Source organism: Eutrigla gurnardus, assembly GCF_963514095.1.
Source record: "Eutrigla gurnardus genome assembly, chromosome: 3".
NCBI lineage: Eukaryota > Metazoa > Chordata > Actinopteri > Perciformes > Triglidae > Eutrigla > Eutrigla gurnardus.
In genome coordinates, this window is record NC_139917.1 from 26,196,326 (window position 1) to 26,212,935 (window position 16,610).

The 16,610-nt window shown below is 43.2% G+C and overlaps 1 protein-coding gene across 6 annotated transcripts in view; it reads left to right on the forward strand.

The window, feature by feature from the left end:
• Positions 1 to 15,675, forward strand: part of dclk2a (doublecortin-like kinase 2a) — a 33,664-nt gene extending 17,989 nt beyond the window's left edge. The window contains exons 3-18 of one of the 6 annotated variants that reach the window (XM_084005734.1): positions 1,197 to 1,326; positions 3,403 to 3,501; positions 3,904 to 3,954; positions 5,426 to 5,520; positions 7,092 to 7,170; positions 7,577 to 7,685; positions 8,187 to 8,244; positions 8,438 to 8,557; positions 8,650 to 8,796; positions 8,878 to 9,011; positions 9,357 to 9,434; positions 9,702 to 9,798; positions 10,198 to 10,278; positions 10,373 to 10,486; positions 13,150 to 13,162; positions 13,610 to 13,775. In XM_084005734.1, coding sequence (XP_083861860.1) covers positions 1,197 to 1,326; positions 3,403 to 3,501; positions 3,904 to 3,954; positions 5,426 to 5,520; positions 7,092 to 7,170; positions 7,577 to 7,685; positions 8,187 to 8,244; positions 8,438 to 8,557; positions 8,650 to 8,796; positions 8,878 to 9,011; positions 9,357 to 9,434; positions 9,702 to 9,798; positions 10,198 to 10,278; positions 10,373 to 10,486; positions 13,150 to 13,162; positions 13,610 to 13,626 — 1,422 coding nt within the window. In that variant the 3' untranslated portion in view covers positions 13,627 to 13,775. Of the gene's footprint in view, positions 1 to 1,196; positions 1,327 to 3,402; positions 3,502 to 3,903; positions 3,955 to 5,425; positions 5,521 to 7,091; positions 7,171 to 7,576; positions 7,686 to 8,186; positions 8,245 to 8,437; positions 8,558 to 8,649; positions 8,797 to 8,877; positions 9,012 to 9,356; positions 9,435 to 9,701; positions 9,799 to 10,197; positions 10,279 to 10,372; positions 10,487 to 11,022; positions 11,151 to 13,149; positions 13,163 to 13,587 lie in introns of those variants that run through there. The other 5 variants (XM_084005735.1, XM_084005736.1, XM_084005733.1 and 2 more) reach the window with 5 other exon arrangements.
• Positions 15,676 to 16,610: the final 935 nt, after the last annotated feature.

Sequence of the window (16,610 nt, forward strand, 5' to 3'; positions counted from 1 at the left end):
TATACAAATGAGTGCCGGAGCCAACGTGTGGGGCGACATATAATCAAATTAGCTGGTGAGTCTGTCATGGTGTCCTTGCCCAGCGGAGCCGACCGTCATCATGGTGCTGTAGTAGGAACTCACCAACATCAGCATTAATGTGTCCAAAACAAAAGAGATGCACGTATATTTCATTAATTATTACACCATTAGAAATATCTCTGCACTTTTACTGATGACAAGCTTTCCTCGACATGGAGGCCATGAAATACTGCCTTTGATTATTCATGAGCGTGTCATGGATACTGCGTCCTGTTTCATTTTTAATAGACACCGTGTGAATGTAGGACATGCAGCAGTGTCATGTGAAGTGTCTCGTTTATTATTAACATACTCGGGCCTCTTGTAATCATATGTATTTGTAGGTTTTAAATACTTCACCGTTACTCATTTTACTGTGGGGATTGTTTGTGCTCTTTAGTAGGCGTCATTTAGCTTTTCCGGACCACCAGTTCTTCTGATACCCATCTTATGCACACACACACACACACACACACACACACACACACAACACACACACACAGAGTTTCCCCCACTGTTTCCGCCCCCAATCACCCCTAGAGGATCCATCTGCCCACAATCTTATGCCATCTTGTGCTCCTCCTCCTTACTCTTGTTTCAAGTGTGTGTATCTGTGTGTGTGTGTGTCTTTGTGTGTCTTTGTGTGCGTTTCCATGCATACAGTACATAATCCTGGCAGTTTGTGCTGCATTTGTGTGTGTGAGTGGGATAATGAATGGATCTCTTGCTCCTTTGTCTTCCTACTTGTCCACCTACAGCAACAGAGGGATTGTGTGTGTTGTGTGTGTGTGTGTGTGTGTGTGTGTGTGTGTGTGTGTGTGTGTGTGTGTGTGTGTGTGTGTGTGTGTGTGTGTGTGTGTGTGTGTGTGTGTGTGTGTGTGTGTGTGTGTGTGTGTGTGTGTGTGTGTGTGTGTGTGGTGCTGTGCATAAAATGAAAAATGCTCTGAGCTGCAGAGAAAATGGCGATCACATTAAGAGACCCTCTGAAAGCTCTGACCCTGCATGTAAACTCTCATGACCTCTAGCTACTAAGCTACTAAGAGTGACCGCCACATCTGAATATCTAACCAAGTTAATGAGCATGATCTCCTCCTGAACATCCTCCATCTTCTCCTCACCCCTTCTTCTTCTTCCAGATTATCTGCCTGCAGGACTTCTTCGGGGACGATGAGGTGTTCATAGCGTGCGGCCCGGAGAAGCACCGCTATGCCCAGGACGACTTTGTGTTGGATCACAGTGGTAAGGCTTCCACAGCCTTTATGACTGGTAGGCCTGACTAAGACTAACTAAACACCATTCTGTGTGTGTGTGTGTGTGTGTGTGTGTGTGTGTGTGTGTGTCCTCTCACCATTCTCCCGTCACTCGTGCATGCAACATGCTTTTCCTTTAGGAAGTTGACAGCAGGATACACACACATTCTTGGGCGTGAGGAAACCAGGCTGCCCTCCTGTCTGAGTGGAATTTCATTCTTGTGCTTCTGTGAATGCCTTTGTGTTCATTTGCGTTGTACAAACGGTTTATTATGCACGTCCCCTGATGAGGATCGACCCTTTTATCTTGTAGAAAAACACACAAGGCAGGATGTGAGCTCCTTTAAACCAGCAGATCCATTCACTGTCAGAGCTCTGGAGGACTTAAGCCAACACTGTGGGAGGATAGTTTATTATAGTAAGGGTCCAAAGTATTGACAGTATTGGTCTCCTTCGTCCTCTCACAAGGGCAGGCTGGACCCTACAGTGACTCACTATCGCCCCTCAAGGAACAAGTGGTATTACAAGACAGGACCGACTGTTTAGCATGCTCATTTAAAAGAGTCTGCAAAACAATATATATACACGTCTGTGACATCAACAACCTCTTTACATTCTGGTCATATATGATGTCAGTTCCATTTTTTTTTATGTTTTTAAACAAAAATTCAGGCCATATCTTACACATTACAACTTCAGCTGTTAACTGAGGATGAGTGATGTTGTATTCGGTCGTATTCGGAAATAGTTTGGAGCTTTTGTCCCACTTACACTCCCGTGCTCCACTTTTAAGAAATAGGTCTTTGAGAGAACAAAAAAAAAGTGTTACTCTCTGCTGAAGGTACAAAAGCTGCTGTTCCTTTTGCAAAATGGGACCATGACACATGACACACTCTCCTGTTGAGACATGGAAAGAATAATGTGTGAGAGATCATGCAAAAAGGCACAACAATGTATGTTGTAATGGTGTAATCAGGAAAAAAAACAGATCATAAATCTTCTTTTCTCCTCTAGAATGTTTCTTGTTGTACAGAAAGGTTTGGTTTAATGGGTTTCTATCAGCCGCTTTGTAATCAGTCAGTGAAATATGTATCTGGTGATAAATAGCATTGGGGAGGTATTAGAATGCACTGTGGGTGTTTTTTTTATAATGTGTCTGTCATCCCATAATACCTCTCACCGCCGCCACCCTCATTAATACAAACATGACAAGTTTAACACAACATCTTATAAAAAAACACCGTCCTCGTGTATTCATGGTGTTCAGTGATCAATTCTCCCTAATTGCTTTATTCCAGAGGAAAACACAAGCTGTGAAATTGCTTTGCTCCGGCAGTAAGAGACATCGCTTGAGTTTTTATTTTTAACAAATCAACAATGACTGTCATTTATTTTTGCCAGCTGCTGTAAATACTGCAGGTGATTCGGTGTCGGGGGGCTCTTTATCAGACAAGATGTGCTATTGTCAGGTCATTTACAAATCATTTGATATTCAACAAAATACTAGTATACTTGATTTTAGAGAGCAATTGTACGCATATTAAATCCATTTCTTTTTATGGCGAAATATCCCATTTTTCCTTATAGTTCTAGGGGGAATTATTCAAAATTACATTTTTGTGGACCTTCTTTTTTGATTACCGGCATGTCGTGTTATGTGCCTGTAGAGACTAGTCATGTGTCTCATGTTGAAAGTTACCTGCTCATGTTTGTAGTCTTGATTATTCATCCTTTAATCTGGTTTTTGAAGCGTTTCTTGTACGGCATCTTAGTTTAGAGAATATTTAACAATGGAGACGTTTGGCTTCCTGTCAGAAGAAAACCAGGTCATAGAACAGAGTATAGTGTTTATATCGGTTCAGAAACGTCAGGTGTTGTTGTGGTATTGGGACCGATAATGCTGAATCTTTTTAACCTTATTTGACTAAACACCATTGTGTGACTGTGCTGCTTTCCAGGGTCGTTTCTCTGCTGCAGCAGCTTGCTGGGCATAAGCGTGTCACATTAACTCTGCCCGGGAAAAAAGAGCAGCTCTGTGTTTAGAGGAAGGGTAATATATGCGATGGTGACCCTGAGCCTGTTCTCCCCGTAGAATGCAGAGTGCTGAAGACGTCGCACGCCCGCTCCGCTACTCCGAACCGGACCACTAAGAGCCCCGGACTTTCACGACGCAGCAAGTCCCCCGGTGCAGGTCAGAACCACGACTGTAACGCATAGATCTGTTTACTATCTCTTCAGTGGAGCATCTGAAAGGTCAAATTATTACATTAAATGTGTAGAAATGCCTTTCATCTGATGCCAAAGTGACATTCAGGTCATTTCTGGGTGACGGGCTGCGTAACAGCCTTTTTTTTTTATTTAGCAGCCTCAACCTGAACCCTGAGTTGTGACAGAATGACTTGGCAATTTGTGCGGTGCAGTGAGAGATGGTGACATTCTGCTGAGTAATGAGTTTTCCACAAACCATTACACCAGCTTAAGGAAGAGTTTACAGTCCTGTGGAAATACCAAACATCTACAATGTCATGGTATGTGATTTTTATGTGATGACGTCTGCCTGACTAATCGTTATTTCTGTTTCCGCCCGCTGCAGCAAGACAGCATGTCCACTACTCCACCAGCCAGTCTCCAATCAAGTCTCCAGGTGAGGCTCTTGATGATGTCACACAGTTTACCTCATCAGACACCTGCCATATCCGTTCACTATCTGTCCAAAACCGGATCGGACATTCAGTCATGGTCCGCAGATTCTGAAATGATGTTGTTTAATCAGATTTGTTTTGTCGCCTCCCAAGAGATCATAGTGTCCATCTTTCTAACACTTCTTCTTAACAGGAAAGGTCTAAAAATAAAGTGTTATTAATGCTAAGATTTCCTGCTTATATGGTAAATATCACACATCCTCAAAGTTACATGCAAACGTGCAACAGTTTAGCATGTTAACAAGTCGTGCATATATAAGATTTTTGACAGCTACAATATCTTCCATTTGCCATAAAGAAATACATGAACAAATAATGAGTTCATTACTGGCAGTCACATCTTAATTACATTCAAGAATGAGAAAGAATATTATAATTTGGAGCGTATCTGCATCACAGGGCGGAAACACAAATCATTTTACATTTTTTATTTTTTAGAATATTGCAAAACGGGGCATCTTTCCCTCCTTTCCTCTCGCCCAGACAAGACGTCGGGGGGGCAACGGTTAAATCTACCTAATTTAATGCCATCTGCTCCAGAATCCACTGATTCAACGCCATGAACTGATTAGACTCTTCAGCTGTGTTAAGCCTCCTCATCTGTAACAGCTGAGGTGCTCACAAGTTCAACTACACTTTTAAAGCTGATGCCATGTTTGAGATTTCCCTAAGTAGCTCTTCAAAAGCATCTTCATAAAAAACACAAGATAGACACCCTGAAGAAATGGGGAAAAAAACCTCCGATTGCTTGTTTGTTGAGTTGCGTGAGATGATTTATCCTCGGCTCAGATGTGTTTATGCAGATGAAGTGAAACCAAGAGAGAGGTTGGCAGGAATAGTCTGTTCTTGAGAGAATGAATCACTGAGGCAATAAAAGCTCCCTCGTCCCTGCTGCGGTCCTTGTGTCACACAATAAAGTTTATTATGGATAAGTGTTGCATCCTAATAGAGAGGAATCAACAGCTGTGTGTCTCTGATTGTAGTTGTGACGCTGTGAGTGTCGGGAGCTGCTGTTTGTTGTTTCTTTGTTGTGGAGATCATTATTATAGTTTTTCAGTTTAACAGATGGCAAAAATGTTGATTGTGAAACCTTAAAAACACACAAAAGAAACAGAAAAAGTTAAAAAGCAGTTGTAACACCAGTTGCTTGCAGGTCACTCAACCAGCCTTTTACTACAACTTTCTATGACATGCTATACTTTTTATGGTAATATTTATTGCATACTACACGATGACTTTCATGACGTACGATATTGCACTGTTTTATGACTTTGTTATGACTCTATGGCATGCTGATGGCAGTATCTGCACATGCATGTGTGTGTATATTGTACGAACCTCGTCAAACAACTATTGTACTCACAATCATAATAAATCTTTTTGCATATTTACTTCCTGTTTTTCTCCACATAGTAAACAGCGTCTCAAGCAGCCAGATCTCAACTCCAAAGTCCACCAAGTCCTCCACCCCGTCTCCCACCAGCCCCCGACCCATCTCCAGTTTTAAGGTGAGGTATATCACGTTCATTTGCATGCCTGTTTTCATTGGTTAATGCATTTTATCTGACCTGGATCCACACAAACTCTTCAGTAGGACAACTGGAGCCCGACCATACCCGTCGATGTCCATGTTTGGAGACAAGATGCCAGCCGTCTTATGTCCAAACATGTTGCCCCGAGCTGCAGCTCTATGATGTGTTTTTGGTCGAGTTAGGGACACTAATCTGATTTATTGATGGATTCTTCTGTAAGCTCCGTGTTAGTCCCAAACTACAGAGTGTCTAACTGCTGCAGCCAGCTGGCAAACCTCCTCCACATCGCCACCGTCCCTCTCTAAGCCCAGTCAAAGACTTTTCTATCCACATTCATCTGCAGGATCCAAGACTCCTTCAGATGAAGACGCAGATATTTTGAAAAATAGGATTTCAGTGACACAGTCGCTAACTCAGCCAAATAAAGCCACCTAAAGACAGTATAGGGGGGAAAAGCTTTTCTATGTATCCAGTTGTAAAAAGAGACTTTGAAGGTGTTCCATTCCTACTTTTCAACTAAATAATAGATCCTCACTGTAAGGTGATGTGCATTATGGTGCAGAACACTACTGTGCATAACGGAGAAGATCAGCGGTCTTATTTTAATGCTGCATTTGTAAATCATAAATCTCCCTGTCGTGGGACTAATCAAGAATAATCTTACCTTATTTATGGCCGACATTTAAAAAAAATATCACCATAAGATGTTGAAATTGCCGCCGCTGTGCTCCGCAGAAACGATGCTCTTAAGGAATGAATCATTCATTTGGAGCCATAACGGGTTTTATGTGCAGTGATGAGAAGTGGATAATGGAGGAGGCGATATGTTCCAGGAGCTCTGGCACCTTGTCCGTTCTGAAGGGCGAGCTTCATTTAGCCCTCGGTCACCATTTCAATCATGTGATTATTCTACTGGTTGCACGGCCGATAGTGTAACGTCAAAACCACATGAATTCCATATTCTATGAGTTTGGTGGGTGTAGGGCTGTTCGATTTTGCCCAAAAATAAAATCCAGATTTTCTTCTCTCAAAATCCGATTTTTGATTATTTTGTGAAATGACAAAAGGCAAAGAAATTATTTCAAATATGCTGTTTTTTATTGAACATTTTGCAAATAATGTCCCCATTGGGATTTGAGTGCAAACCTTGCTCTTATTAAACATAAAATCCCTCAAGGGATTAATATAAAGAACAATTAATGAACTTTTGCCATCTGGCTTTGCTCCATGTTATCTTCTTGTAAACAAAAAAAAAACAATCCCTTTGGGATTAAGAGGAAAACCTCACTTTCACATGTATCTTAAAGTTGTTAAGGCGTGTCCATTAAACAAAAATTAATGAATAAAGTGCAGAACTTTAACTTTTTTAAAAATCGATTTTCACGTTTTTAACATCGTCCTAACTACATAATCACGATTACGATTTAAAATCAATTAATCGAACAGGCCTAGGTGGAAGCTTCAAATCCCTAAAGTTGCCATGGTGATGTATCTATGGGTTACGTCTGAGGCCAGGCGCTCATTGTTTTTGTTGTTGCGTCCTGCAGGTCCCGCCGTCGCAGCACATCGAGTCGTCAAATGTAAATGGCTCGTTGAACAACCACCAGGAGCAAACGAGTCCGGAGGGTACGTCCTCTCCTTTCTCCTTCCCTCTCCTTCAGCTGACCTGCCAACGGAGACACCACCTCACCCTTACCCTCACCCTCACCCTCACCCTCTAACATGGAGACATTACATCGACTACTCCATCAAATTGATCTTCATCTTTTCCCATCCGGGGCACATTTTACAATTTGCTTACCCAACCAAAGTGTCCAAGAGTAATCCTCGAGTGGAGGATTAACAGCATGAGCAGATACCTATCTAATGATTTTAGGAAATAATATTACTGCTCCGTTCACTAATGACCCCAGGTGGACCAGGTTAGCTGTGCATCTTGTGTTGCACAGCGTGTGGTCCCTTACTTCAGTCTTGAGAACTGGTTTCTGCCGGTTAGTATCTGTTGCCCGTGGTAACCGCTGTCTCCCTTCAGCAGTTAACGGGAACCGCTACCCGCCTACCACCACCATCTTGGAAAAATACAAGATCGGCAAGGTCATCGGAGACGGCAACTTCGCTGTGGTCAAAGAGTGCGTGGAGAGGTAGGAGGAACACGGTGATGGCACCGCAGGGGGGGCAGCTTAATGAGACGGGCATCACGTGTGGTAACCGCCCCATCGGGGTTTCTAAGTCCTGATCACAGGCGTTGTGGAGACGTAAATATCCCAAGGATTAATCCCAGCGGTGATTTCACTTCATTAGCCTTTTAATCTCTGAGTCAACGCACTGCTCAGGCAGAGATTATGATGATGAGGAGGCTGTGTTCTCATAATCTGATGCTGCGTCCTAGAGAGTACTTTGAGGGTGTTGCAGGGACAGTGCAAGTATTTCTTACCCGTATCCCCACAATAACCTAATGTCCACTTCCAGTTCTAGCTCTCTGAGTCGGCCCTCAGTCAGCGTCTTATGGTCTAGAATGGAGAACATGCAGCATAGTTGAGTTATTGTGTTTGTAAAGGTGCAGAATGAAAATCTCTCCTGTGAGCACGACATTTGAGTTACACACACTGTTCTATTGACGGCCCTGTACTCTTTCTGTTCAGGTCTACGGGAAAAGAGTTTGCACTGAAGATCATCGACAAGACCAAGTGCAGTGGAAAGGTCTCTTTTTTTCTCCCTCCCTTTTCTTCTTTGTGTAAAGGAAAGGAAAGGTCATATGTTCCACTGTGCATCACAAACACCCACACACATTCAGATTCAATCCACAAGCGTCTGATGAGCATGACTGCCTCGGTTTAAACCCCCGTGTACCGGAGCGTGCATCACCTTGGCTCATCTGTCTCGTTGTTTCCAGGAGCACCTCATCGAGAACGAGGTTGCGGTGCTGCGGAAGGTGAAACACCCCAACATCATCATGCTGATGGAGGAGGTGGACACTCCATCTGAACTCTACCTGGTCATGGAGCTGGTCAAGGTACAGCAGAGGCTAATAGGGGGGGCGGTGTTAGTGCACAGTGGACGTTTCTCTGTGCCGTCTGAGCTTGTTTTTTATCGATGTTGACGCAGGGAGGAGATTTATTTGATGCCATCACCTCCTCGGCCAAATACACGGAGAGAGACGCCGGGGTCATGGTGTATAATCTGGCCGGGGCTCTGAAGTACCTGCACAGCATGAACATCGTCCACAGGGACATTAAACCCGAGAACTTGCTGGTAAATATTTACACCGGAGTCTTTTTCCGACAAGTCCAGCTGCTCAGTGGGCTTTAACTGGGCGTGTGTTGTGTTTTTAAGGTCTTTGAGTATCCAGATGGCACCAAGTCGGTGAAACTGGGGGACTTCGGCTTGGCCACAGTGGTGGAGGGACCTCTGTATACCGTGTGTGGAACTCCTACGTATGTGGCTCCAGAAATCATCTCTGAGTCTGGGTAAGCTTGATTTTTATTGTTATTATTGTATATATTTTTATTGTGGGTGGGGGCTTTCCATACTTTAGATCTTTAGTTTTCACTTGTGAAGGTGCTAATTCTAGAGAAACATCTAGAGGTGTGCCTCTGTGATACCAGTGTTTTGTAATTAGCTGATTAGAGGCAGACGGGTATTTTTTTTTTGACATAAATGCGTATTGTGGTATAAGTACCTCCATGTCATTGTTGTAGACAGATTGAAAACTATTGTTTTCTGTCCAGTCAGTCAGCCATCTGTCTGTTTGTCTGTAAGCTATTTAGCTGCAGTTAATCCTTAACTGACCCTTTGTCCCTCTCTTCCCACAGTTATGGTCTGAAGGTGGATATCTGGGCTGCAGGCGTCATCACATACATCCTCCTGTGTGGCTTCCCTCCCTTTAGAAGGTACTCCTCCACGTTCACTCCTGGATATTATGTGCATGATATTAAGTTCAGTCACGTTATCATTATCTTACCTGGACTAACAGTGATGAGTCATCATGTTATGGATTCCCTCATAGTGTGGGAGGGATTTGACTTAATGTGTTTCATCCATAGTGCTTCACAGTTATTAGAATAAGCACATAATTAAAGGTTAAGTTACAGGTGAGGCTGTTTAGGATTATTTAAGGTGAAGTTCAGGTGAGAGTTTGTGTGTCTCTTTCTGTTTAGTGACAGTAACCTGCAGGAGGACCTGTTTGACCAGATCCTTCTGGGGCGACTGGACTTTCCAACCCCTTACTGGGACAACATCACCGACTCAGCCAAGGTTGGGACCGCACACGCACACACGCACGCACACACGCACACACACACACACACACACACACACACACACACACACACACACACACACACACACACACACACACACACACACACACACACACACACACACACACACACACACACACACACACACACACACACGATAAGTAGGAAGACAAGGGCACACAAAAGATATTCATTCATCACTCTTAATGACATTACACTGGATTTCCTGGAGGATTTCGCTCACCAACGCGTGGTTTAATCCAAACCCTTATATAACTGGAATTAGGCTGGAAAATATTTTTGCAATAAACTTTCACACAATCCAGGTACCTGAGGTGGAGTTTAAAAAAAAAGTTTTATCTTTGATGTCGTCCTAAACTGCGTTTTCTTGCAGGAGCTGATTGGAAAGATGCTGCAGGTCAACGCGGAGGCTCGCTTCACAGCTCAAGACATCCTCTCCCACCCTTGGGTCACGGTATCTCACAGCCTCCTGTTCTCTCTCTGTGTACGTGGAGCTTCTTGACCCACCTTCTTGGCCTGATTGGGTGTGTATGTGTGTGTGTGTGCAGGACGACGCCGTCATCGAGAACAACATGAAGATGGAGGTCTCAGGTAAACTGAAGACGCACTTTAACACCGTGCCGAAGCACAACAACACCACGGCCGGCGTGTCCGTCATCATGGTAAGCAACGTTTGATTCTGAGATTTAGAGGGAAATCCTTTTGACACGGGTTTAATCGTAATCGACGAGGTGTCTGAAGCAGCTTGGGCCCTTTTCCAAACATTCACTGCATGGCGGTGAAAGTCTGACCCAAATACAGATTGAACTCCTTCTTATTCACTTCATATGAATCTTACACCCACTTAATCGCCCGGCTGAGAATATCTGACCTCAATCATCGTCCAAGAGGACGTTAGAGACGCAACAACGTGTGCTGCTGCAAACATGACATGATTTTAGATCAAAAAGAATAAGCTCATTCCTGTAGCGGTCACATCCTTCCTTACTTGTCTGTTCCAAGTCTCGCATCATTTCCTGTTGTGCAGTTTGACTTCCTCCACTCCTCATCTCATCGGGGTCACACCACCCATCAGTCCAACTCTCTTCAGTCTGTCTGAACGCAGGGAAGGGGTCGCAGGGAACGTGTCTGAACTAGAAATGACATTCGATCTTCGCTGCAAAGAGCCTCATTTCTTGTTGTAAATCTCATTTGACAGTTTGAGGTGTAAAACGCGGACCCTGGCCTCGGCCCTTCCTCCTCCTCTCCATCCTCTTCCTCCTCCCTCCTCCTCACCCCTCCCTCACACCCGACCCAGGACCAAAGGGGACGCCTGGAGCTGAGAGCCGGGTACACACTTCACCCCCTCCTCCTCCTCCTGCTCCCTTCATCCTCTCAAGCCATCGCCCTTCCCTTCACCCCCTCCATCTAGAACGACTCCCCCTTGCTCTCCCTTTCCCTTCCTTCCTGTCTCTCTCTCAGGCCCTCTGCCCCTCTTCTCCAACGCCAGCTGCAGTAACTGCTTCCGTAACCAAGCTGATGTGGACCTCACTCACCCAACATGCACTCTGTCCTCACCCCTCTTGTTGTCATACTCATCATTCTGCTCCCTCCATGTTTATCAATCACAAACTTCTACGGGTGTGAAAATAAGCGTCTGTGTTTTGAAGGATGTGTTTGTTTAATCACGTTGCCGTCGAGGGTATTTAGCATGTTTACAGAGCTAATGCAAGCTAACGCAAGAGCATTTTCATTTGCCTCCCTCTCTGCTGTTTGAATGGGATGTTATTCAGAAAAGCTCCTTAAAATCAACTTTCTGTAATCTCAGCACTGTTCCATGTTCATAGTACTCTGCTGCCACCTTGTGGAAAAGAATAAGAACTGTGCTGGCAGAATTATGTAGCTTCAATTCGCAGAGATGGATGCAAACCAATGTGGCTTTATTGCCTTGGATACAGTATGCCCTGCCCAGTTTAAAGGACAAGGCTGACGTTATTCTATATTTATTCTTGTCAACAAATCCGACTAAAAGTCAAAACCTACATGTATGTATCTCAGTACTTTCTGTGACACTCAGCCAAAAAGACATTTGGCTCCTGTGGAAGATATAATCAATGAACTTGGGGAACAAAGCCAGGAGGGAAATTCTTCAAAATATTTTTGTTAAACTTCAACATATTGCAATTACCTTTTTTAAAAAAAAGTCATAGTGTAGTATATCAAAATAAGTGAGAAAAAAAATAGTACGTTGAAAAAAGTCAGTATAGTACGTTGAAAAAGTGAGAAAAAAAAGTCAGTATAGTATGTTGAAAAAAGTCAGTATAGTATGTTGAAAAAAGTCAGTATAGTATGTTGAAAAAAGTCAGTATAGTATGTTGAAAAAAGTCAGTATAGTACGTTGAAAAAGTGAGAAAAAAGTCAGTATAGTATGTTGAAAAAAGTCAGTATAGTATGTTGAAAAAAGTCAGTATAGTACGTTGAAAAAGTGAGAAAAAAGTCAGTATAGTATGTTGAAAAAAGTCAGTATAGTACGTTGAAAAAGTGAGAAAAAAGTCAGTATAGTATGTTGAAAAAGTCAGCATGTCAACGGTGATGTGATTGGTTGTTGGTGGTTAAAGGTCACTGTGACCTCACAAAACATGTTTTTTTTAGCCATGACTCAGCTATTCCTTTGCTACTTGCTACAATTTCTATGTTTCTACTGGTATAAAATAATTGATGACCTGGTCAGACGTGGATGTAATCTGCAGCTCGACTGGTTAGCGGAGGCAAACAACCACCAGACGGTAATTAGTTCTAAAAGGCTCAAATAAAAATAGCTGCTGTGCACGTTTTCAGTAAATATTACTCAAACTGAGAGAAAATTGAAATAGCTTTTGTTCAGGACTTTTCAACAGGGGATTAATTCAATAGAGCTCTATGACTCAGGAGAATAAGCTCTATCAGGCTAAACAGGCAAATATTAATTATTGGGTTTTATTCTTTTCGTGAATTTTGTTGACAATAAAAAATATGTAATAACGTTAATCCTATCTTTTAAACTAGAATAATAAAAAACCCTCCTTTCCAGTGCGATGTTTGATACTAACAGACCTGCGTTTCTACCCTGAATTAGTCACTTATAGAAAGACGATTTGTTCCAGCTCAGCCTTCTCAAATCCAAAAGCTTCATTTGGTCCAAACCGAGCTCCAATGATCTGAAACGTGTGATTAGCGCTGAGCTGGAACAACAGCCGTCCGCAGGCCGCCATGCTTGTTGTGTTGACTTGGTTTTGTGAAGCTGTGAGTAAGACTAGTCTCCCTTTTTGCTTCTCCCCTCTCCCTGCATTACGTCCCTCCGAATTAGCTCCAAGGCAATGGTATGTACTAACACCTAACGCTACGCCTCGTTTCAGCTCAAGGGCAAATGAGGAACCTGATATCTACTAGTTTTCTGTCCCACGTTTGAACACATCATTGGCTTCACTCGAGACAAAAGCGACGCGCTGAAAGTGAACGGTTCCTTTCTCATTTGCCCTTTTCTCTGCACGTAACATTGGCAGAGATGATCTGAAGGAAGAAAATACTCGTTATGTTTGATCACCTTTCAGTTATTTATGTCCATTTCCATTAGCTTCTTTCATCGTGTGTTGTTCATTCATAGAGATCAGTAAAAAAAGACAGCAGTTAAAGATTGTAGGGATAAATAGAAAACTAGAGCTAATTCAAAGGAAATCACTTATCAATTACTATGTAGAGGATCTCTCTGTGTTCTGATTGGTATTTGGTTGGATTCAGTATGAAGCTGATGGTCTTTGTTTCTCCAGAGGACCCCTCTAGATAAGGAGACCCTCCAGCTACGTCCACCTCCTCCACCAGCATCGGCCGACCACAGAGTCCCATCAGCCCTTCCAGTCAAACCAGCCTCACCCACAAAGTCCGGACCGGCTTCTCCCAACAAACGGGCGGCACGCGCCAAAGAACCCAAACCCACCACGCTAGCGTCGCCCACTAAGACCAAACCTCTCAAGGCACCCAAGGGTGCTGCTACTGCTACATCCCCCTGCTCCGTCCCTCCTCCTGCTCCCATCTTGCTCCACTCCTCCCCCTCTGCTGAGACTCTCCCCGTCGCCTCCTTGCCCGTTTCCTCCGATCCTGAATTAGGAACATCGCCCTCCGCTGCTCCCTGCTTTGCTCTTGAGACTCCCTCCCCCTGTGCTCCTCCTGCTGTTTTCACCTCCTGCCCTTCCCCATCACCTCCCACCCAAACCTCCTCCTCCTCCTCTCCGATCAAAGAGGCAACATCCCCATCTTCCTCTCCCACAAAACAGGCCCCGCTGTCCCCCGTCTCCCCCGTCAAACCTGTCGTATTCTTCCCCTTCTCTTCCCCAACCAAAGGAGAACCTCCCTCCCCGTCTCCCATCCACCCAACCCTGTTTCCCTCTCCTCCCTCTACACCTCCCAGGTCGACGAGCCCGCCCTCTCCCGCTGGCCCTCCCTCTCCCAGCCCTCTACCTGCCGAGGAGCTCACGGAGGAGCTTTAAACCTCCTCCTCACATGCGTGTCAGAGAACGTGGGATGAGGAGGTGGCGTCTGCACCTCGAGCGTTTCAGCTGTAAACTGAGCCAATGACTGCTGCGTCCGAATACAAGGCATTTTCTAAGAGTCTGTCCACTGTATATATGTGTGTATTTATTAATGGAGGATGTGGAGAAAGGGAATGACGTGAATGCATCACCGTTACGAGTGGTTTCGTCTGTAGAAGTCATGCATTATTAGATCACTTTCATGTGAATTATTTTATTTATTATCCCATTCTGTAAATAGTTATCCATTATAAACACACTCTTATTGCTTTAGTATCTCAGCATATCAGACATCTGAGCTTGCTAACCTAGCGACCTGTAGTGTGATCCAACTGTAACCGTCAGTCATAGACCTCTGACTCCTACCAAGTGTTACTATACAGCACGATGGGTTGATCAAATAAAGGTTTTAACGAGTAGCTAATAACGAGTAAGGCCACGCTTTGTTTTACAGCTTCAGCTCCACTGGGAATCATGCTGCTGTTTACATTCAGTCTTCATCCAAATTACAGACCTTTATAAGATATCGTGGACGTTTCTGTCGCCACCAAAATACAACGGAGGATATTTTTTGTTTGTGGCTCTTGCAAGATATTTTAAATGATTCCAAAAATCTATATCTAAGTTTACGTTTCCAATTTATTTTGTGAGGATCTCTATGAAAAACTGTGAGATCTGCATTTCTCCGGCGTTACCATGACAACGAGACCCTTTAACACGACATCCAGTGCATCTTGTAATTAGTCAGTTTGGTAGATTCCTTTGTGACGTTCATCCACATACTGTGTTGTTCTATGTGAACACTAGTTGTACATGCTGTGACGAACCGTCGGCGTCCACCTGAAACTTGAAGGTTTGTTTTTTTTTGCCTGCGTGCGTCTGGGCAGCTGATGGCCTGAATGAATAACTGCTGTGTAAGAAAATAGATCCAACAAGCATGAAACCAAATTGCAGGTTTGTTTTCGAAAAACTGGGAACTACTTTCTGCTACAGAGAAAGAGACATAAAATGGGTTTTTATGTTTGGTTTGTGGGTTGCATGAGATTGTTTCTTGGTTTTTGATCTGTTGGATTTCTATGAATGAATGTGTTGTCAAGGTGACGGGTTTGTGCCTAACCATTAGCTAACAGCTCATAACTTAACGATGCCTTTATCAACTCCAGCTCGGCTGATAAATGTGGTTCCAAGTCGTGCATCAGACTCAGATCTGAGTGATTTTTTTGTAGTTTGGTAGCCGTTAACCTCGCAGCGTTTCATCCCAGCTGGTTACTACGACGACGATCTCAACATGCCGGTTTACCGTCAGGACTTCCAGCTGCATGCATCCTCCATTCCCAGAGCCTTCACACAAACACAGTCAAGTTGGTACATCATGTCATTTAGCTTCCTCTTATGTATACGTAGTTAAAAGTAGACTTTCATATGCAGTTTGTAAACGGGACATTTGTATGAAAAGACGGTTTTCAAAACAGGTTTATCGCCTGTCAAACTGAAGCAATGGTTTTTATGAGTGGCTGCTTTTAATATCCTACTGTTTGGAAATAGAATAACAAAAATGCAATAAAGACTTCACATGAATGTTTACTTGTCAATATTTGTGTGTGAGTGAGATGGCAGCAGTTGGCCACATCATATTGTTAAAAAAAAGGTCATGCTATAGCATGTCGAAAATTCACGAAAAAGTCAGTCAGAATATATTCATAAAAAAATATTTAAAATTGTTAAAGAGTCATAAAAATCGCTTGACGCGCCTAGTCTCAGTGTAGTGAGTCCAAAACAGCCATAAAAAGCCATGATCAATTTTTTCAGGAAAAAAAAAGTCATATATAGCATGTCGAAAAAAAAAGTGAAAAATCGACAAAATTCATAAAATGTTGTAAAAATGATGTAAAAGTCCTAACATATGCTTCTATATCGCGTGTCAATCAAAATCTGAGTGTAGTGAGTGCAAAATAGTTATAAAAAGGCTTAGTCATATTCCCCCCCCCCCCCCCCCCCAAAAAAAAAGTCATACTATAGCACGTTGAAAATTCACGAAAAAGTCAGTCAGGATATATTCATAAAAAAATATTTAAAATTGTTAAAAAGGCATAAAAATCGCTCATCTCGCTTGACGCGCCTAGTCTCAGTGTAGTGAGTCCAAAACAGCCATAAAAAGCCATGGTCAACTTTTTCAGGGAAAAAAAAAGTCTTACTATATATAGCATGTCGAAAAAAAAGTGAAAAATCGACTAAATTCATA